At 39.3% G+C, this 24,165-nt stretch overlaps 2 protein-coding genes across 2 annotated transcripts; one reads left to right on the forward strand and one right to left on the reverse strand.

Annotated features, from left to right (window-relative positions):
• The first annotated feature begins 5,592 nt into the window (after positions 1-5,592).
• Positions 5,593-13,596, forward strand: LOC125255593. The gene is made up of 2 exons (XM_048170940.1): positions 5,593-6,064; positions 7,149-13,596. The coding sequence occupies exon 2, from the start codon at positions 7,253-7,255 to the stop codon at positions 13,019-13,021; it is 5,769 nt and encodes a 1,922-aa protein (XP_048026897.1). The 5' UTR covers positions 5,593-6,064; positions 7,149-7,252; the 3' UTR covers positions 13,022-13,596.
• Positions 13,597-14,836: 1,240 nt separating this feature from the next.
• LOC125255729 (bone morphogenetic protein 2-B-like) lies at positions 14,837-21,648 on the reverse strand. Its single transcript, XM_048171163.1, has 5 exons — positions 20,817-21,648; positions 20,609-20,736; positions 19,715-19,831; positions 19,462-19,642; positions 14,837-15,562 (listed from the first exon to the last, which is right to left on the reverse strand). The coding sequence occupies exons 1-5, from the start codon at positions 21,076-21,078 to the stop codon at positions 15,150-15,152; spliced, it is 1,101 nt and encodes a 366-aa protein (XP_048027120.1). The 5' UTR covers positions 21,079-21,648; the 3' UTR covers positions 14,837-15,149.
• Positions 21,649-24,165: the final 2,517 nt, after the last annotated feature.

Raw genomic sequence — 24,165 nt, forward strand, 5'->3', positions numbered from 1 at the left:
CATGACAACAGTATTCAAGATATCAAGAATCTTTTCACAGTGTCTTGACATTATTCTGACGAAGACTGAAGCAAATCGAGTAAAAATAGGAGGGTGATAGGATTTCAAAGCATTTTGAAAGTGACACACTTCCTGCTGCCAGTTGTTGGCGCTATGACTTTGACTCACAATAGTCACATCCATGTGATTGGCCTCCTACAATACACACAAACTGATTTCGATGAAACTTCAGCTGTATGTATGCAAAAGTTATAACACACTTCCTGTTTCTGTTCGCCACACATTTGTTTCAACTCCAGAGCCAAACCTTTCAGGGCTTGGGACTCAATAAAACAAGTTCATATTTTTATATTTTCAGAAATTAGTTTGTCCTCCTAGGGATGGCGATCAACATTTTCTGAAGGTTAAACACCTTTTACTTACCATTAGTTGAAAATGAAAACATTTTCAGGTGGTATTTTTGCACTCAAAGAGTAAAGCGGTGCCTTTCAATATAACTTCAACATTCCATTTCTTGTCTTTCCAAACAAACACACTTGTGAACTTCCATAAATACTTACAGGCTGGTGTCGGTCCAGTAGCACGTGGTAAACTGTGTGCAGAAACACCTCCCAACCTCCGTCTACCCAAAATGCTTATCATAATCTCTTAAACCATAACAACAAGAGCTCTTTGTCTGCTATTTATATTCGCAGTATGAGAAAAGCTGAGGGTGTAAAGGATCTCTTTTGGTAATAGTAAACAACATTTTTCTTAAGACAAAGGAATGACACTTCTATATTATTGATTTTTTTTTAAATGCTGTTTTCGATCAACATACCACACAAAACAAATAAAACCAGGATAATAATCTTATATTTTAATAAGTATACTACAGCTGAAGTAGAGTGTGATAATGACAGCTTGTGTTTGACAACTTTCTAGTGGACGAATGATAGTATAGTGAGGTGGTTTAGTGGTAAACTTCATAGCTAAACAATGTTAGACATGATTTTACATCACACTGCCATTGCTTAACTTTGGCAGATTGGGTATTTGTACATCCTTAGATCTGTGAATCACATGCATCATCTCAGAAATGTCGTACTGCTGTGTGATTTGTTTTCATCACAAGGTGATTTGTTGACATCTTGATGTCTCAACTGAAGTCTGCCTCGGCTCCAGATATTACTCGGCCTTCAGGGCTTTGAACATGAACGTTTCATATTAATTGGATCTGTTGCAATGAGTCAGTGTTGCAATTGACTCACTCTGTGAGCTGGATGTTCTGAGAAATGTTTATCTCTGAATTGATATTGAACCATGGATGGAATTTCCTTGTTTTTTTAATGCTAATACATATTTCAATTGCATGATAAACTAAATTCATTTCATGACTGATGTTAATATTTGGTTCAATGATGTGACAGGTAATTTTTTTGTCCAAAGGCTTTAATAATAATAATAAAAAACAAAGATATAACATCCAAAGTATGTAAAATAGTACAACTAGATTTCTTTTATTGAATTCAAAAGGTTTTAATTATATTTTGCTACATATAAAGCTATTTTAAAGATTTTTAAGTGTCAAAAGGTCATTTGGTTTAACCGTCCAAAGGCCAATACAGCTATTTCATTTGTGATTAAAATATCAGAGTGTAGTAAATGTATGTATTTTTTTATTCTGGCATGATTTTATAACATCAAATATCAACATAGTGCAAAATGGTATTCAAATTTTATATAGTCGTTGCTTTGTTATGAGGAAGAATGTCCAGAAAAATGAATTTCATTGATGTCATTCGGAGTAACCAATATAAAGGGACCATTTTGGATTGAGTCATGTGGCCAATATCATGTGACAGGATGTGACATCATTCAAACACCTGCATGCACCACATGGTCATGAAGCAAAGTAAATAACTATCTTTAAACTATTTGAAAAATTAATGTTTTCACTCGCTCATATGCATGTCCTGAAACATCAGGTCATTCGGTGTAACTGCTATAAAACATGAAAAATGTTGGAAAATGTTAAAAACTTGTACTAAATATAAAATGTTTTATTGTCCTTTTGCTAAATATCAGCCTGTTAGCATTGTTTGAAAATATCGTCATTCAGTATAACCAAGTGTCATTTAGTAAAACCGAAATTTTGGTTAAACCAAATGACTTTTTGGTGACAAATTTTGTCCATCTTGTAAAAAATGACAAAAGCAGTGTTAATTGATTATAAAAACCACAATCTCATTGTTAACACTTAATAGAGATTACATTAATTTTGAAGTTTTATTATGTTTTTTTTTTTTGTAGTTTTTTTTACAATTTTAAAAACCTTCGTCAATGACCCATTTGCAGCCTACTATTGATATATATATATATATATATATATATATATATATATATATATATATATATATATCAAATAAACGTTTATCGAGAAAAGATGCACTAAATTGATCAAAAGTGACAGTAAAGACATTTTATAATGTTACAAAAGCTTCTATTTCAAATAAATGCTGTTTTTTTTAACTTTCTATTGATCAAAGAATCCTTTAAAAATGTAACAGTTTCCAGACATGTTTATTGAGCATCAAATCATCATATTAGAATGATTTCTGAAGGATCATGTGACACTGAAGACTGGAGTAATGATGCTGAAAATTCAGCTTTGATCACAGGAATAAATTACATATTAAAAATTTGTTACAATAGAGAACAGTTTGTTTAATAATATTTCACTACTAGGTTTATAAGTGGGGAACAGACTAAAATTGCACTTTCATTGTATGGAAAAGAGCAGCTGGACATTCGGATATAAACATCTTCCTTTGTGTTCCACGGAAGAAAGAAAGTCATGTTTTTTTTCTTGGGTGAACTATTTCTTTAGGCGCTAATGTTGTTACATTTACATACATTCTCCCTCTTGAATCCAGCATGGCAGTCAATACACAACAGTAACATGAACCTCAACGTTGGCAGTCATTCTGCGGGCAGCGGGTGCATGTTGAGGCCAGCGCATCAGACATGCTAGTATTTATTGGCTACCATGATGGTCGAGCATTCTCCAGTCCCAATGCAATGAATGATAGCTGGCGCGGCTGCTTTACTGCCGGCCCATGTGTGGACGTCCATCACGCTCCTCTCTGCTGCCACCCTGGACTCCCCCTAGAGCTACAGAGTCCAGTTGTCCTATTATAGCCTTGCGTGCTCGCTCTGGTATAAGAGGTTGAGTGGACATGAGAGCCTTTTGGAAACGGTGAGACCGGGTTGCTAAGGATAGAGTCTGCCCTCTCCTTGTGACCTTCCTCCCCTTGAGGTTCACATTAGCAGATGGTAAAGGGGAAATGTACTCTATACAGTGTTCTGACTGCTGACGCAGAGTCTTACACCCTAAATATTATTAGGAAGGGACTTTCCCCATTACACATGAATCATGTACAGGAACGACATACATTTTGTGGACAAATATATGCATGTGTGTGACCTGATGCAGAGCTGATATTTTCACTCATTTTTGTTGATTTTGCAGAATTTTTGCCCAAAAGGTGTTTCCTCAATTGAGAAATGCTTGCATCTCGTTGAATGCACATTTACTTTCATTTAAACAGAGACTCTAAAAAAATGCAAGGTTAAAAACAACCCAAGCTGGGTTAAATGTTTGTCCAACCTTCTGGGCAGTTTTATTTAACCCAACTATAATTAATATATATATATATATATATATATATATATATATATATATATATATATATATATATATATATATATATATATTTCCAAAATATTTTGGGTTCGTTTTAAGCCAGACATATATGTCTGGCTTAAAATGAACCCAAAATATGTTGGAAATTAAAAATCAGACACATAATTGCTAGAGGCAACAATAATAATCAAAAGGTGAACATTTATTAATAAGCAACTGATAATGTTGTTTAATTATTATTCAGAAAATGTATTAATAAATCTTCATTTATTAAACATATTAATTAATGTTAATTTTCAACATTCATTTTTAGTTGAACTATTTCTTTAACAAATATTGCCTAAATTTCTGTTTGTTAAATACTTTATCATTATTACTTAATCTTTATCAGTTTTCTGCCAATATTTGATTACATTTGTTTTAATGTTTTAAGAAAACTATAAAAATGAATATAACGATAACTATATTAGCATCCAAAGCAATGCATGAAAGATGCAAAAAAGTTTTGCAAAAAAACGTTTTGTCCTCTGCAACTTTAAATGCTTGAACTCATTAAAGTCTGATGGATTCTGATTGGCTGTCGATGTTTTCATCATTCATCAGCTGGAATAAGTTGCTTCAAAAGTGATTATATCATTCCTCTGTGTTGTTATCAATATGTAATTTGGATTTTCTCATATCCTCATAGAATTAGAATGATTATTTAAACTTTATGGTTATAGTTATCATGAGCAGGACTTTACTGTTAAAACTCTGAAAAGCACTATCAATATTCTTGAGAGTCTGGCCTTGTACAGTGGAGAAACAGGCGTGTGACAGATAAGCTGAGATATGAAAGGTGTGTCAGAAAGAAAGGCAGGCCATTACTGTATGAAATACAGGCTGCTTCAAATAGAGCCACTAAAATAACTCTCTATCATACTGTGTAGGTGTGAAGAGCATAGCCACATAAATAAATTACATAATGAAGCATTAAAGGTTAATGAAAATCAAAATTCACTTTTATGAAGGTGTTTGAACACAGATGTGTCAACAGTGTGTGTAAACAACCAGCCTATAATGGTAAAAATCAACCCAGTCCTTTTTTATAATCCCCATAAATCATAAACAGTCTCTCCAAACGCGTGGTTTCAGATTTCCCCCTACTCTTACGGGGGAAGCCCTGCCCACAACTGGTGAAGATCTAAGTTGATGAGTTGAATCAACTTATTTATCCATAAATTTATCCACTAACCATTCAGAAACGTCCAGTTTCATTCTAAAAGTTGTAACTTCTTCCTGAGTCTCTCCATCAGTGTCGAGTTTGAACAATGTAAGGCTGAACACCGTCGTCATTTTGGCTGCGTGAGATTTTCCAGCTTTGTTAAAGCTCCGCCCTCTTCTGGAAAGGGGGCGGGAGCAGCAGCTCATTTGCATTTAAAGGGACACACACAAAAACGACGTGTTTTTGCTCACACCCAAATAGGGGCAAATTTGACAAGCTATAATAAATGATCTGTGGGGTATTTTGAGCTGAAACTTCAGACACATTCTGGAGACACCAAAGACTTACATCTTGTAAATAGGGGCATAATAGGTCTGCTTTAAAAGAGAGAGGCCATGTCAGGGAAAAAAAATGTGTTTTAAAAAAGTTTCAGGTTAGAATCTGGCCAGCATTATATGTTCTAATTACAACTTTCTTTAACCGGTAACGTTGTCAACGAAGAGCACTGTTAAAAAGAGTATGAGCAAATATGTTTTCCTCTCAGTCTGAGCGGCTGGAGGCAGAAATACTAGAAAGACAGAAGCAGGACCTGCTTAACAACTGTGGGCGGCCTGTCATGGTAATCAGACTCCATTAGCCACTCATCCTACACTTTGAGTTTGGTGACACTGCTGTGGGGTGATGCAAGGTGCTATATTTGCCTGCCCTGTTTGTGAGACAAATGACTCCTACCCAGCCCAGCCACCATACAACAACATCCCATGTGTTCAGAGCTGCTGTGTTAATGTGAAATGTTGTAGTCTCTGAAGGACTGGAGAGGTATAGACAGCTAAGGTCTTCAAGCTAGCGGTACCAAAATAGCAGATGACCATTTCTATTTCATCTGTCACCCACTCGACACCAAACAGTCACTCAGTTATTTGCGCTCACTAACTTCTTCCTGTGTTACAGCGCTGGCCTTGCCGGCAACTATTTCGGTAGGGTGTGTTCAGTTCCTTCTTCAGCCTCCTTCAAGTGCTTACTTGAACATGGATTTCTACCATGAGCTTCAGGTCGTGTTCATTTTCGTAGTGTTCGTTTATGGAGTAACAGAGAAGTCTGACTTCACTTGGTGGCTTGTGTGAAATTTACCTTTAAGGATTTGCTCAAGGATGAAATACAGAACCTCAAAAAAGGTAAGGAATAAACTTAAACAGGCCATTACTCTGTTACTGTCAAATTAATGTAGTTCAGCACATGTGCTTACTTTCCTGACAGGAGCTCTGTTTTAAATTTTCTTAGAGTAAATTATATTTTCCTTTCAATAATAAAAAGCTAAGATCTGTTGAGCGCAGCTGCTCTTCCACATTTTCATAATTTGATGATAAACAGTCTGTTATTTTGAAGAACTTTCCTTGAGGTTAGTCAGGGCTTTATCACTGTACTGTAGATCTTCTTTCACATAAATAAAGTAACAGATGTGGGGGAAATTACCCCGACTGCAAGTTGATACAGAATTATGGGCGGTGGAAAAATGTTGTGCTGCCCAAAACTTCTTGGCCACTTAGTGCACGCCTTTAAATGCTCATAAATATATCTCAAGGTTTGTCCTTGCATGGTCAGCACTTGAGCTTTCTGAGATGACATTCCAAGAATTACACAGAAATGTGTTATAATGCTATATTGTAGTCTGAAACCTGCTCTTTTAAGACACATTCCCATTCCATGACAGATATAAGCTGTGATGAGTGCTGGTTAACGGATTCGGGTCAGAGGATAAATATGGGTTAATGAGTTATACCAGGATCAACCACACAGTACAGCAGCTGCAAACAAATGACTGCATGATGACTAATTTGTGTTGTCAGGATTGTAAATAATGCCAAAAAAAAAAAAAAAAAAAAAAGTTGGATAACGTCTTTGACACGATTCAACAATGTTGACATTTCAGGTATAGAAGTATTCCATTTTAAAAAAGTAGATCTGTTGAACAGGGCACACTGAAAAATCCTCTGTATAGTTTGAAAATCCATTTGTTTTAACAAACGATTGCCAAGGGTTGTGCAGGTGGCCTGTGTATGTGAAAGGGCAGAGAGACATCTGCCTTCTTCTAAAAATAGTTGGTGTTTGGCATGGTGTATCTTTCTTTACTGTACATAGTCACAGGATGGATTACCAACCACATCTGAGGTCAAAACAATATTTTTTTATAGCAGTTTTTAAATGATTTTTGACTGTGATTGCACAAACCGATATATTTTCTGTTTCCTTTTTCTGCAGGAATATCACAATGTAATCTCCAATATGTGGTGATGACAATGCAAGAAGTGTCAAGCCAGGTCAATTCTGCATCAGACTGAAGAAACTGGGCAAACACATTCATCATGAGCAACCAGGAGAAACGTCAAAGGACAAACATGCAACACCTCCGCTATCTCGATAGCTTTATGGATGAAATAGACCGTGAGGTCATGAGCCTGACGGATCGAGCTTTCAAGAGTCTGTGCATCGGAGATGAAGCAATCTACAATGACTCAGAGTTTTCCCCTTCTCCAGTCAGCTGCCACAAGCCAGTGGTGGAGGACGTCTCAAAAAAGACTCAGGAGAGCTCAGTTTCTGCTGTCAAAAAACTTAATTCTTACCCCCTAAATGGAGCGAATGATTTATTGAGTAGATCAAACAAGTCATCCAAAGACTCTGCACTTTTTGCAGTATTTTCAGCCAAAAAGAATGGTGAGAGCACCAAGATGACAAATGGTGATTCATGGGACAAATCGGCTCTACTCAGCATCCAAAGAGAGCTCTCTGAGTTTTCTGCAGATTACCACAGTTTAACAGCGGAACATCTTTCCCAAGCCAAGAATCATCTAAAATCAGATGAAAAAGGGTCTGGCAAGAAATCAAGCAAGGATGCATCGCTTCCCTCTGGAAAATCCTCTAAGTGTAAACACAGCAAAAACAACAAACTGAGAAAACTGAATTGCATCAACTTTTTCCTCCACAGTGAATTCAGTCCGTTCTTGTCATGGAGGGATTTTAATAAATTCTCCATTGGTCAGGAGCACATATCGGAGATTATGTTAAGCAATAGGCCACCTGAGTGGTATGATTCACCTCTTTACAAAGAATTAACTGCGGCACATGGACACTATCAATTAACTTTCCCCCCATCAGTGGAAAAAGAAGTCGAAAAGTGCCCTAAACAAAGTGAGGCTCATTCACAGCTTGCATCTGTACAATCCGCAGCACCTAGTGTACCCCCAAAACCAGAGAAAGAGTCCAAGCACATCCAGCATAATATTCCTACAAAGGCCCCTCCGCTTGCCTCTGAACAGAGATGTAATTCAGAAAGGGTAGAACCTTGCGTTCCCTGGCGAAAAAGCAGAAGTAGAGCAAAAAGCGCTGCTCCTGTGGGGCATTCCATCAACTCAACAAGCGCTGAAGATGGGAGCGCACAGGCATTTAAAGAAGTGAAGACAATAGAGGACCAGACCTCCGCTAGTTCTACTCCTTTCAGTATTTCACAGCTGTTGACACCAGTGATACCCTCCAGACATGGGACAGGAACCTCAGAGATACTGCTCTCACCCACTGCCCTCGAGGTCCCACCACTCCCGGAGAGAGAATTGCATCCGTCACCTGAGATTAAGAGAGAGGGGTACAAATCCATCGCATCAAGCTTGTTGTTCAATCTCAAAGACAATAGAAAACGGGTTAAGACAATGTACAGTCCACCTAAGTTTAAAGGTTTGGATGTGGCAAATCAAAGCAAAGGGTCTCTCCAGCCTGAAGTGTCAAAAGATGGGCTTGAAATACCAGAGATTTCAGGAGCTACAACTATTTCACCTGCTCGTCACAAAGCCATCATCTCTCAGATGAGTCCCTTGTTGGAAACCGCAGACACTCAAACTTGCTCTCCTGCAAATGGCGGGATGCCAGATGACTATTTGGCATTAAGTCTGCTTCAATCTGGAAAATTAAAATCAAACAGGAGCCCTGCATCTAACAAGGCATCTTACCCCTCATTGCAACTTTACAGAAAAACTAGTCCTGAGGAGATTAATATTAGAGCAAATGCTCAAACTGTGGTTGACACCAGTAATAAGGCTTTCACAGATAAAGTCAGCAAAGATCATGACACTGAGCATAATTATCCAAGTAAACTGTTTAAAGGTGCAGAGCTGCAAAGCAAAACTAATCCCTTGGAGTCAATGGTAAATGCCCCAAAACCCATTGTTGGTTTACATAGCAAAATGTCTCTTGAAAACAAATCTGGTAAAGGTCTGAGTGCAAGTTTAACAAACCTGGAAGAGCAAGTCATTAGTGATGGTACAAATCAAATTACAGACAGGTTGAAACCTGGAGGAACAGTCAGTGCACAGAAAAGCCCCGTAAAAGACAAGGAACCACACGGAAAGGAGGCAGGAGCAAAGCATGTCTTTTCTGCACGACAGAACAACTACATTAAAAGTCAGAGATTTGTAAGTACAGATGATGATACTCATCATGATAATGATAGTTCCAATGCACTGTTGACTATACAGGATAAAACAGAAAATGACAAGTGGTCCAGGCATTCCAAAAATGCAAAAACAAAAGAGATAAGACAAGAGACGCATAATGCAAACACACATAAAGATAAAGTAATGGATGGACCACCATTGAAAGAAAGGGTTCATGTAAGAGGAGAGGCTAACACAGCTAAAGACCAGAGCAGTGTGACATCAAAGAGTGGTTTGGAAACTCAAAGAGAGCAAAAAGGAAACTCTGAAATAATGAAAAGAAACATTTCTGAAAAGAGAGCACTATTTGCATCAATGGAACAGGTGCCTAATAAGATAAATGCACCCTTAAAGAAAGAGAATGCTGTTGTCGATAAGTACGACCTTGCCAAAATGGCTTTAGAGGAAGTAATTGCTGAACGAGAGCAAAGAAAGTTGAAAAGTAAAGAGGTCTCAAATGCAGGATGTTCACTCATTGATATAAAAAGAGTCGATTGTGAAAAACCTCAAGGTGGTAGTGAGTTACCCACCAGTGGAGAGGACCAACTGTCTAGTATGTTCATGCTGAATGAGACGGGGAAAAGTGCAAAAGATGGCAAAGGTCAGAATACTGTGTCTGCTTTTAAAACAAACTGGCAGACTGTTCAAACGATGTCAGAAGACATGGCCAAACATGGTGAAAGTCATGTGCCTGAGGTAAAATTAGCCAGGCCCTGTAAGCAGGAAGCATCTATTGGGCAGTGCCAGCATGCAGGACCTATAAAATATAATGAGAGAGACAGATTGTGCCTAAACAATCAAAAAAGCAACACAGATAATGTCAGCAAGGATGATAAAACATGCCAAAAGAAAGAGTTGAAGGATAAAAATATAAGTCATGCAAAGAAATGCACAAAAACAGGTGATCAATTAAAAAGTAGCAATGTTCGCAGTGTGGGACAGTGTGAGGAAGAGTTGGGCATTAGCTCCTTTAAACCTGAGATACCCCCAAGAAGAGGGAGAAGTAATTCTCAAAGTAATGACAGACTAGGTGAAAAGAAAGAAAGTAATTTTGACTTCAAAAGAGAAGGTGACACTGCAGTTAAAACTGAGGAAATGGAAAGTAGGGAAGTTAAGAAAGTTCAGTCAAGAAGACAATCAAAGAATCGAGGCCCTGTAAGAGGAAATGTATCGGCTCTGAAAGAGAAATATGACAAAGAAAATAAGGTGAACCTCAAGGATGTTCAGAAAGGTCAGCCTGTCGAAGATACAAGCTGCGAAAAGTCTACAGAAGAGGGAGCCAATGAAAAGGCTGCAAAAGACAAAATGAAACATAAATTTGTTCCACCAAAACTCACAGTCAGTGATCCTGAAAGTGGGACTTACTCCATTATCTACAAGGAGATGGATTCAGAGAGTGAAAGAAAGTCTAGCAGCTCCTCGAAAGAATCAGAAAGTGGTGAGGAACATTCAAAGAGGAAACACAGTGTCACCCAAGACTTCCAAAAAGCTATACATGATCTCACAAACAACACAAATGAAGAAATGCAAGACAACAAGGTAAAAACGAATGAGAAGGAGGGGGGTTCTGTAAGTCCGAAAGAGTTCAGAGACAAGCAGAACAAATCCAAAGGTCCTTGTAAAAGCTATGTGAAAGACTTCTTTAGTGGACTTCTTGGACTTTCAAACTCAGAAAAGGGAAAAAATGTAGATGAACATGAGGAGGAACTCTCGGAAACACTGTCCTCAGATTCTTTCAAAACCGACAAAGGCAGAAAGGACAGTATCACAGTATATGATATCCTTGGACAATCTCATACTGTATCCTCATCAAAAGGTAAACAAACACATCACAGCAGTCGATCTTCAAACTCAAGTGAGCTCTCTCTATTGCATGAATCAGAACAGGAGGCACAATCACAACCTGAAGAGTTGGTAAGTAAAGCAGAGGTCTGCTACATGAAAGAAAAAGTTGATGGAAAGGTGAAGGAGAATTTCCAGAAACCAACAACAGATTCCTGCTCCTTAAGCAACCATGAAAGTGAGCCAGATGTTTCTTCACTGAGTGATGTAGACAAAAGGGGATGGGTGCAGAGCTTGATTGAGTCAGCTAGAAACTTATCACAAATATCACACAGTCATACTTCCTCTAAGGATCAACCTGAAATAGGTCAACAGTTGTCTCAGAAGGACCACTTGAATAGACCTGAGAAAGATGAGCAAGATCTGGACCTCTGCAAAGACTGTGTCCATTCTCCAGTTGCCATGCCATCAGTCAAGAGCCCCCAACCAAACCAACCAGCAATGCATTTCTTGTCCCTTCCGACAAATCACCTGGTCACAGTCAAAGAGGGAAAACTGTCTGTTGGAAGTGCCTCTGTGTCTGAGGAAGAGGAGCGGCGCTCTGCTGTGAGCACTTTATCTGAAGGCCTGGACAGCTATGAAACAAGTGGAGGGGATACGATGGAGGAGAACTTCTCTGGCATTGCACCAGCAGAGGATGCAGAGGGATCCAAGGCACCCAGCGAGAGATCTGCTTCAGCCTGCAGCGGAAATGACAGTAATGGTCAGAACAAGCCACCTGTTGTACCTCCAAAAACTGAAAAGGCTCTACGCCGAGCCATGAAGCTCACCACACGGAGGATACAAAAGGCTGAAGCTAAAAGCAAAGGGGAGCGTAAAGGGAGGAGCAGTGACAAAAGTGTCAGCCACAAGGCTGAGAGGAGGCACCACAGCATCGACCCAGTACTTGACAGACCAGAACACAGCAGTGACAGAATCAGCAGTAAACACAGCGAGCATCTCAATGACACAACTGAGCCCAAACCTCAAAGAAGTGAGAAGCATGCTAGACGCCACAGTAGTCACAAGAGTCAAATAGAAGAGAATGAACCTAGTAAAAAATTGCAACATGCAACCAAAGACAAAGAAAGACAAACCAGCCAAACTGGTGACTTAAAGGGCCATCGCACTGATGGCACATCAAACCACGGGGATCATTTGGAGAATGGCAATATAAGTAATGACAGTGATCGATTAGGTCGAAGCAATGAGAAACATTTGCCCAAGAAACTGGAACATAGGACTCAAAGTCTGGATAGATTTCTAAGGGAAAAACACGAAAACATGTCAAGTAGCACTGGTGGTTCAAAAGATGGATCACATTACTCTACTCCAAAGGCATTGCCTTTGCGCCAAAACAGCACTGAACATACTTATGCACCAACCACTAATCTTCTAACACAGTCCTTCCCGATCACCCAGAGAAGGCTTTTACAGGACCCTGACTCAGGACAGTACTTTCTGGTGGATATGCCAGTACAGGTCAAAACGAAAACTTTCTTTGACCCAGAAACTAAAAGTTATGTGCAACTGCCAGTACAGTCTCCTGAGGCTGCTTTGCGACAAGCTCCGCCATTGGAGGTAATGAACACACCATCACTTATGCTGTATCATGGGTTTGTTCCGGTGCCCGTATCATCACAGAAGTCTGTTGTCAGGACTGGAGGATCTATGATTCCTCCCGATGACCTGGAGGACTTTGAACCTAGCAGGAAACAGATGCAGGAGGACTTTTATCAGATAAATAATGAAGAAGTAAATCCTTACATTGAGCCAGTGTATATATCACAAGAACATACACCTGAAGAGGAAATTGATAGTGTGAGATGACAACATCCAGACTGAACCAGTGGATGGTCTAGAGATTGAATGTGACTGAAATCAGGGATTTGTTTTGTTTGTAGATGAATGCAGTTTTCACCATTTCCATCTTGCAGTCTGGTGTGACGTGGAAAAGTTTTTATAGTATGGATGCTGTTCTTTGTTTGTAGTACACAAGTCTTGGATTGTAAATGTTTATTTCTTCTTAAAGTAAGGCAATTACCTAGTTCTCTTACTGTTAAAAGCACTTGTCTATTTGTAACAGCAGGGTTGAGATTTGGATTTGCGCCTTATTGAAAGTAGCTTTGCTTTCATACAAATATTTGATCATTATTTAACAGATTATTTTGATACATCTTGTATTTGAGGTTTGGAAATACACTAGTCCACAGTATTTTTCACAGCAGAAAAGTATTGTAAAAATTAAGAGATTAACATAGTTAATGTGTTTTATATGCTTAAAATGTTGTATTTGACAAATGCTGATTGCATCACTTTCCAGGGTGCATTTTGGAATGAATCCATTTAAATGGATTGTTGCTTCAGAAAAGAACCATTCCAATAAAAGCATCATCAATGATCAATTGTTTAATTATTTCATTTGGATTACTCGAAGAAAAATCACATTCAGTTTATAGTCTCAGAAAGCCAGAGTTTAGACTTGCAAGTCTAGCCGCCACTGCAGATTATTCTGCCAGACTTAAAGGATTAGTTCACTTCAGAATTAAAATTTCCTGATAATTTACTCACCTCTATGTCATTCAAGATGTTCATGTCTTTCTTTCTTCAATCGAAAAGAAATTAAGGTTTTTGAGGAAAACATTTTTCCAACCACCAACGGTGCCAACTATTTTTCCAAAAAAGGATTGTTTTCCATATAGTGGACTCTAAAGTCTACCAATGGGTTGAAGGTCCAAATGTCAGTTTCAGTGCAGCTTCAAAGGGCTCTACACGATCCCAGACGAGGAATAAGGGTCTTGTCTAGCAACCTTTCCAACGTGATTATGTAATGCGTGCCGCATTGCAAAGCTAGTCCAAGACGAGTATTTGTGGTTAAAAAGTATATAAATGTTTATTTTTTTTTTTTTTTTTAGAAAATGACAGATCGTTTCTCTAGATAAGACTCTTATTCCTTGTCTGGGATCATGTAGAGCTCTTTGAAGCTGCACTGAAACTGACATTTGGACATTCAACCCGTTGAACCCATTGAAGTCCACTATATGGAGAAAAATCCTGGAATGTTTTCCTCAAAAACCATAATTTCTTTTCGATTGAAGAAAGAAAGACATTAACATCTTGGATGACATGGGGGTGAGTAAATTATCAGGAAATTTTAATTCCGAAGTGAACTATTCTTTTAAGATAGGAAGAGATCATCTGATCGACACACTGTACAGTGACCAACCATGACCACAAGCTGCTCAAACCCACCGGGTTATCTGAAATAGTTTACACCACAACAATAAACCAGCATTGAAAAATATTTTATACCAGAATTTTTGTCCATTCAGAAGTCGTAACTGCTGATTATTTCGCAGACATATCTCAGAAAACAAAGCAGAAAATACAGTTCTGCTCATGGATATCTAGTTAACATCATACTATTAAGTGCCTTTAGCAAAATCACCTGCTAAAACTGCTGTAAAGTTGGGTTGCAACATTATGTGCTATTTCTCATGACACATCATTGGCTGAGAAAATAAAGGAACTCAGGATGACTCATCGGGGTCAAGCCTGTCTGACAATATGCACGTCTTTCTCAGGATGACTTACTACTGGCAACACAAACTTTAAGCCTAAAACGAATACCACACTGGCATGGTAAAAAGTTGTAACAAGTTTAATAGAGTTGTGGTAGATGAACTCTATAGGTGGGCAGAGCTTCAAGTATGACGTTTCCATTTTCCAGTCACAGTAGATGGCTTACAACGATAGAGGTAGATCTGTTTCACACTTATAAAAGACATTATCGTATTGCATGCATTTAATATCTTTAATTTGGTTTAGACTTACAAATACCCATACAAATAACAACTTATATTAATGCTATCTAAATTTACATTTGATTGAAGTGTGACATGTAATGCTTCAAACCGTAGACATCAACAGATAAGTTTACATCTTGCCGTTTTGTATTTTAATGGCAGCCACAACTGCCCGCAACCATGTCGTTGTACTGTTTTAGAACAACATTTTCCTCATCGTCGAAGTACAGGAGGCTGATGGGGTGAAGCGCATCAGGTACGCAGCATGGTTTTCCCGCCTCCTGCGATAGTTTCAGCGCATTCATGATGGATCTTACAGTAGCGTGATTCGTAGCCCGTAGACCTTCGCCCAGCGGAAACGGACATGAGCCCATGCAACTGTATGCGTTATAACCTCTAGGAGATATTATCCACCCTGACCAGCCAATTTTAGTGAAGTCTACATAGAGGTTTGTTCTCTGGCATGTAGAAGCTAATGTGCGCATGCTCCTGCGCTTCCGCATAGTTGACTTCACTAAACTTTCTGTAGGCTCGAGGAATTTAAGGGATGCGTTGATATTTTGCCCTAAAAGAGAATCAATGATATCAGAACTTTCACACACAACATTTATGACATGCACATTTCATTATGCATTATAGTTATCAACATATGAGTCTTTCTTCAACTTTGGGTGCTTTTATGTCCCTGTGGTTGATTTTTATCTAAACTGATTTCACCTTTTTATTTTTGTTATACGAATATCACATTAAAAATGCTCTGGAAATTTTAAAGGGTTAGTTCACACAAAAATGAAAATTCTGTCATTAATTACTCACCCTCATGTCGTTCCACATCCATAAGACCTTCGTTCATCTTCAGAACACAAATTAAGTCTGAACACAAAATGCATGCATCGTGAAGCTCTCATGAACACTCGCGCATGTGCGTCATGAGTCTGAACACAACACATGTGTTGTGATGCTCGTGAACACTCGCGCATGTGCGTTGTTGACGCGCAGGTCTGAATGCAACACGCATGCTTCGTGATGCTCTCGTGAACACTCGCACATGTATGTTGAATTGACGCGAGAGTCTGACATAAAACTCATGTCCGTGGAGCTCTCGTGAACACTCGTGTATGTGCGTCGTGAGTCTGAACGCAACACATGCATCGTGATGCTTGTGAACACTCGCGCATGTATGTTGAGTTGATGCAAGAGTATGAACACAAAACTCATGCGTCGTGAAGCTCTCGTGAACACTCGCGCATGTGCATCGTGAGTCTGAATGCAACATGCGTTGTGATGCTTGTGAACACTCGCGCATGTGCATTGTTAATGCGCAAGTCTGAACACAAAACGCATGTGTTGTGATGCTCTCGTGAACACTCACGCATGTACGTTGAGTTGACGCACAGGTATGAACAAAACGCATGTATCGTGATGCTCTCGTGAACATGTGCGTTGTTGATGCGCGAGTCTAAACGCAACACGCATGCGTCGTGATGCTCTCGTGAACACTCGTGCATGTGCATCGTGAGTCTGAACGCAACATGCGTCGTGATGCTTGTGAACACTCGCGCATGTGCATTGTTAATGCGCGAGTATGAACACAAAACGCATGCGTCGTGATGCTTGTGAACACTCGCGCATGTGCATTGTTAATGCGCGAGTCTGAACACAAAACGCATGCGTCGTGAAGCTCTCGTGAACACTCGCGCATGTGCGTTGTGAGTCTGAACGCAACACGTGTCGTGATGCTTGTGAACACTCGCGCATGTGTATTGTTATTGCGCGAGTCTGAACACAAAACGCATGTGTCGTGATGCTCTCGTGAACACTCACGCATGTGCGTTGTTGATGCGCGAGTCTAAACGCAACACGCATGCGTCGTGATGCTCTTGTGAACACTCGTGCATGTATGTTGAGTTGACGCACGAGTATGAACACAAAACGCATGCGTCGTGAAGCTCTCGTGAACACTCGCGCATGTGCATCGTGAGTCTGAACGCAACATATGTGTTGTGATGCTTGTGAACACTCGCGCATGTGCATTGTTAATGCGTGAGTATGAACACAAAACGCATGCGTCGTGAAGCTCTCGTGAACACTCGCGCATGTGCATCGTGAGTCTGAACGCAACACGTGTCGTGATGCTTGTGAACACTTGCGCATGTGCATTATTGCGCGAGTCTGAACACAAAACGCATGTGTCGTGATGCTCTCGTGAACACTCGCGCATGTACGTTGAGTTGACGCGCAAGTATGAACAAAACGCATGTATCGTGATGCTCTTGTGAACACTCACGCATGTGCGTTGTTGATGCGTGAGTCTGAACGCAACACACATGCGTCATGAAGCTCTCGTGAACACTCGTGCATGTTGAGTTGACGCACGAGTATGAACACAAAACGCATGCGTCGTGAAGCTCTCGTGAACACTCGCGCATGTGCGTCATGAGTCTGAACGCAACACATGCGTTGTGATGCTTGTGAACACTCACGCATGTGCATTGTTAATGCGCGAGTCTGAACACAAAACGCATGCGTCGTGAAGCTCTCGTGAACACTCGCGCATGTGCATCGTGAGTCTGAATGCAACATATGCGTCGTGATTAGGGCTGCACGATTAATCGCATGCTATTCTCACGAGCATTTCATCAGTAAAGCCGGTTCCCTGATTACCGCTAAATCGCCATCACCTGTTTTTAAACGGAGCGCCTTTTAATAGACGGAGCCGTAGTTCACGGACAAGCCACGCAATATCGCGTTCATTATCGCAGGCGATTCATCTGCGATATGAACGCGATATTGCGTGGCTTTTCAGTGACCTACGGCTCTGTCTATTAAATGCCGCTTCATTTGAAAGCAGGTGATGGCGATTTAGCGGTAATCAGGGAACCGGCTTTACTGACGAAATGCGCGTGAGAATAGCATGCGATTAATCGTGCAGCCCTAGTCGTGATGCTTGTGAACACTCGCGCATGTGCATTGTTAATGCGCGAGTATGAACACAAAACACATGCGTCGCGAAGCTCTCGTGAACACTCGCGCATGTGCGTTGTGAGTCTGAACGCATATGTTGCGTTCAGACTCACGATGCACACGTGTTGCGTTCAGACTCACGATGCACACGTGTCGTGATGCTTGTGAACACTTGCGCATGTGCATTATTGCGCGAGTCTGAACACAAAACGCATGTGTCGTGATGCTCTCGTGAACACTCGCGCATGTACGGTTGAGTTGACGCGCAAGTATGAACAAAACGCATGTATCGTGATGCTCTTGTGAACACTCACGCATGTGCGTTGTTGATGCGCGAGTCTGAACGCAACACGCATGCATCGTGAAGCTCTCGTGAACACTCGTGCATGTATGTTGAGTTGACGCACGAGTATGAACACAAAACGCATGCGTCGTGAAGCTCTCGTGAACACTCGCGCATGTGCGTCATGAGTCTGAACACAACACATGCGTTGTGATGCTTGTGAACACTCACGCATGTGCATTGTTAATGCGTGAGTCTGAACACAAAACGCATGTGTTGTGATGCTCTCGTGAACACTTGCGCCATGTATGTTGAGTTGACGCGAGAGTCTGAACACAAAACGCATGCGTCGCGAAGCTCTCATGAACACTCGTGCATGTATGTTGAGTTGACGCGCAAGTATGAACAAAACGCATGTATCGCGATGCTCTCGTGAACACTCGCGCATGTGTGTTGTTGATGCGCGAGTCTGAACGCAACACGCATGCGTCGTGATGCTTTCGTGAACACTCGCGCATGTGCATTGAGTTGAAGCGTGAGTCTGAACACAAAAAGCATGCATCTTGAAGCTCTTGTGAATGTGCGTTGCAGATCAATATTTGAAAGTAAAGTGGTAAATTATGTTTTTTTGCGCAAACAAACCACTCATGTCACTTCATAAAATTTTAGTTTAAACCAGTGGAGTCACATGGAGTACTTTAATGATGTCTTTTTCCTACCTTTCTGGACCTTGGAGTGGTAGTTGCGTTGGATCTCTATGGAGAGACAGAAATCTCTCAGACTTCATCAAAAATATCTTAATTTGTGTTCCGAAGATGAACCAAGGTCTTACGGATGTGGAACGACCCAAGGGTGAGTAATTAATGACAGAATTTTCATTTTTGGGTGAACTAACCCTTAACCAGGACTTCATCAATAATTTTTACTACTTTTAAAATGGCTCTTAATGTGTTGTTTTACTCCTGGTGCAGACCCAGACCTTCAATCTTAAAATATGAAAATGTCCACCCATTTCCTATTCTATTTGGGATGTGATGGAAATGACATTGTAAATTAACACTGGAAGTGTTCCATAAATAAATAAGAGAAAGTGTGAAAAGTGTTTTGAATGTTTATTTTCTGAAAGACCACATGGCTAAAAGTGCCCATAGTCTAGAAAACACCCATATATTATACTTGTGCCTGGAAAACTTCAGTATGTTTTATGGAATAATTACCTGTGTAGAAAGGTGGGTGTTGGTAGTGCTTTCGTCCATCATCTGAATATATAACCAAATATGCATTTGTCTCATCAGACTGCCCGTTCATCTGAATGCTGGACTCAAACCAGTTACCTGAAGGTAAAGCAGTCACGACCAGGATACCGTTATTTATCTTGTGAAGAATCCATTTGGTCACCTGTTAATAATTTAGGAGTTATTGCAACAGCAGCACAAACAGATTTCTTCTTCATAGTGAAATTTTATTTACCATTTGTGTGACGTTGAATACCTCCCATCCTCTGGTGTAGACAGGCGATAACCTTGCACTTATCAAGTTTCCTCGCCAAGGTTTAGGTCTGCTGTCCAGCACTTCATCCAGCTCAACCTAAAACAGAGTTTTCTGTAAGACAGTATGTGTTGCTTGAGATGAACATCAACAGATTAAAGGGATAGTTCACCAAAAAATGAAAATTCTGTCATCATTTGCTCACTCTCAGGTTGTTCCAAACCTGTATAAATTTCTTTGTATTGCTCAACGCAAAGGAGGATATTTTGAAGAAAGTTTGTAACTATGCTGCTTTGGGCCACTATTGACTCCCAAAGTAGGAAGTCAATGGTGGCCCAAAGCAGCCGGGTTACAAACTTTCTTCAAAATATCTTCCTTTGTTTTCAACAAAACAAAGAAATTTACACAGATTTGGAACAACCTGAGAGTGAGTAAATGATGACAGAATTTTCATTTTTGGGTGATACCTTCCAGCTAACAGAGAACGTTCTGGCAAAGTAGTCTCAAAGTTATAAACAAACATTCTTCCAATAACATTAACAGAACATTTGTTCAGTAATCAAGTCTTTAATAATGTTCTCAAAATGTTAGCACGCAAAAAAAAATCTTTCATGGAACGTTTTTTAAATGTAACTACTTTTCATGGAACGTTCGTAATGTTTTGTTTTTTAAATGTAACTTGTTTTAGAACGTTCGGCGAACTTTCAAAAGCAAAGTTCGCATGTCTGCAAAATTACAAAATTGAATGTTCTTTTAACATAAAATGTGTTTTAAACTGCTTTGAACTTTCAGGGGACATTCAGATAACTAGGCTATTGAAGTCACCTTATAACCAGCTGCATGCTTAAGTCGACTACTTATAAATGCCCAACTTACTTTGTAAAAACGACGACGTCCCATGAAAGGCTGTTTCTGGCGAAACCATCGGAATTCTGCTTTGATCACGCGCTCGTCCTGTCCGAATGATGTCAGATTAAAGAAGTGATATGAGCCACTGGATTGTCCTAGATCAGAAAGAATCTCCGCATTACCATCTCAAACGTCCACTGTAACATCAGCCATTTCACCATTTAAATTTACGCACCTTCGAAACTCCTAACAATATTTCCTTCCAGCACTTTCGAGTTTTTCAGCGTTCCGTTCGAGTCCGCAACGGCATCATATAACTCCATCATGAACTCAGGTGCCTTCCTATTGGTCGGAACATTGCGTGTCAAATCTTTTATCTGGAATATTTCATTCCAGTTGCGCATCTTAATTGCATTTGTTATCTTTTGCACATCTGTTGAGGTGGAGGATGACACAAAAGCAAAAATCCCAAAGAGGTAAAAGGTCAGTAACTTCATCTCTGACCGTGCAGATCTTAATTTGACCACTGTAACAACCAGAGTGTGAATTTGCACCTGCTGCTGTGATGCAGCTGAGATGGACTGGTGTGACAGTGCATTCAAACCAACTATAAATTTACACCTTAGTTTACACAAGGGTTTGTATGCTGCTCACCCCGCACAGATAAGAGTGAACAGACAGCCTTTCAGGTCAAACATCATGACTAAAGTTAAATAAACTGTCTGCCTCATATTAATTAATCAGATACATACACCATTAAGGCCACCTTTGAATTTCCTTTTCTCTTTTCTCACCAACATAGCCTTTTCTAAAAGAAAAAAACAAAAAGTGCATTCATTTTTTAAAAGGAAGCATTAACTTTTTAACAAGTTTTGCTCGTGGCATCTTCACTTTTGTTTATGACAAATTTCATGAACACATTTTTATGCGTTTATGTATATGCCTCATTTAGAGTTCAAGGCCGTATTTTATAGCCTTGTTGAATATCACAATATTGGATCTGGTTTAGACGTCATTAGACGATAACATCAACGAAGAGACAAATGTTGGAAATTGCTGCATGTCCTTGTTGGTTTTAGCAGGTTGTTGTCTGTTATCTCAGGACAGCCAGGTCCCCCATACTGACAGAAGTAAACGCAATGACATGACTATGACGCAAATGGAAATGAAGATTTACTCACTGTTACCCGAAGCGTGTTTGCCTTTTCTGTAAGGCATCTGTGTGTCTTCAAATCATCCTCATTAACAGCCTTTGACATGCGGGGCACTGACTTCAGACCATGACTCTTCACGTACATTCTAATATATGTTAAACTTTAAACACTTTTAAATAAACAGTATTATGTCCTAAAAGAAGGAAGATGCTAATAAATAATAATATAATAATCTTAAACTCTTAAGGCTTCGCACGTGTGATTTTCTGATTGTGCACTGCATAAAAAAAAAAATATTTTCTTAGTATTTTTGACTTGATTTAAAGGATTAGTCCACTTTCAAATAAAATTGTCCTGATAATTTACTCACCCCCATGTCATCCAAGATGTTCATGTCTTTCTTTCTTAAATCGAAAAGAAATTAAGGTTTTTGATGAAAACATTGGATGACATGGGGGTGAGTAAATTATCAGGAAGATTTTATTTGAAAGTGAACTAATCCTTTAAGGGGACTCTGGTTGGGTTAAAAATGGACAAACCATTGGGTTGTTTTAACCCAGCAGTTAGGTTAAATGTTTGACCCAACCTGTTGGGTAGTAACTCAACTGGTTACTATATGTCTGGCTTAAAATGAACCCAAAATAGGTTGGAAATTAACATTTATTAATAACATTAATACATAATAATTAAATAATATTTATTAAATTGCTTATTAATATATGGTAAACTTTTGATTAGTAGTGTTACCTCTAGTAATTAGTGTCTGATTTTTAATTTTGAGTTCATATTAAGTAAGCAATACAGTAATTTGTAAACAATAGTTGAGTTAAATAAAACTACCCAGCAGGTTGGACAAACATTTAACCCAACCGCTGGGTCAAAACAACCCAATCGCCAGGTTTGTCCATATTTAACCCAACTTGGGATGTTTTTTAAAGTGAGTTTTCTTTTTCTTACTTCACTGGCAGATGCGTTTGTCAGAAAACAAGACTTTATGTCTTGACTCATATATCTCATTTTGCTTCTCAAGAAAATGTATCTTGATTTAAAAATGCATATTTTACTGCAAAACAAGACAAAAATGCTTTATTTATTTGTTTGCAGAGTGGTGACAATTGAATAGAAGCTGCTGAAAACCAGGGAATGAATTATTCATTTATTGAAATGAAAGCTACATATATCTGTAAAACAGCTCACAATATTTTTGTATCTGATTGTTTTGCCCCATACATCGAGTGATTATACCTTGATACATGCAGTTGTATTTTATTTTTGTAGGCTGTTTTGTCCCAGAATCATTGAGGGAATAAACTCATATAGCATGGGATGAACGTTCCCAAAGTGGGACTGTCATTTTTATCTTTTCTTTAATGGTGTTGCTATAGTTGCATTACAATTACTCACTCAAGTGACAAGCATGCACAAAAATGAACCACCAAAATGCCTTGTACAGTATAAAAAGGATTTGGGTTTCATGATCAGTTTTCTCCTCTAGATGGCGCTGATGACCAAGGAAACAACTTTGATTTCAGCACATCTGCAAGTGTTTGGTTCTTGGCTGATGCTTTAGCAGAGAAGTTGAGCGGTCTAGGCATTTTAGCAGTGAAATGTATTACTTAATACTCAATGCTTCATACATAAATACCCGAGCTGCCTCACAATTCAGTAGTTATTAAGGACAGGTATTTTTGAGTCCATGCATTTAGGTTTTTTTCTACTGAAAGCACCCTGCTATTATCCCCCATTGTTCAGAGTTTCAGATTCCATCTGCTGATTATATACAGAATTGCATAAACATTTTGACAACAGTCTTTTGGAGATCTTCATGCAGATGAATGAGCTGCTCCATGCTTTTGAGGATTTGAGGAAAGATTTTTCTGCCTAAAAGTATGAGGTGAAATTCTTGGCCCGTTCCAGTCCGAACCTACAGGCTCCGTTGGCACTTCTGTAAACTGTATTCCTATTAATGGCCTCCCCCTTTTGTTCAACATCTCTTTGGGTCCAAAAGAGAACAGATGGAAGAAATTAAACAAGCACCAAGCCATTGCTGCTGCTGTTCTATTAGATATCTGAAGAGAAAATACAATTATTGTTAAAGTGGAAACATACCACTGGGGGATTATGGGAGGCCTGGTGTTTTATGTTTTCAGAATGATTGAATTTTCTCTGACCTGGAGGTGAAGTGTTTAGAGCTGTTTGGGTTAAAGATGAGGATGGTGAATGGATAGTTTACAGGAGCTGCTGTTTCATTTCTCATATCTCTGCTCATTTCCTCTCTTGAGAATCTGTTATGCTTAGCAATTAGTTCGTTTGTTTAGAAGTGGGAACATATACAGGTTTAATATGCTTCATTGACTCTTTAAGGGAAAAAATGTTGATGGTAATTGATAAAATGATAGTCATGGGTTACACTTTATTTCGATGGTTCAC

The sequence above is a fragment of the Megalobrama amblycephala genome, linkage group LG20 (assembly GCF_018812025.1).
Source record: "Megalobrama amblycephala isolate DHTTF-2021 linkage group LG20, ASM1881202v1, whole genome shotgun sequence".
In the NCBI taxonomy this organism is placed as follows: domain Eukaryota; kingdom Metazoa; phylum Chordata; class Actinopteri; order Cypriniformes; family Xenocyprididae; genus Megalobrama; species Megalobrama amblycephala.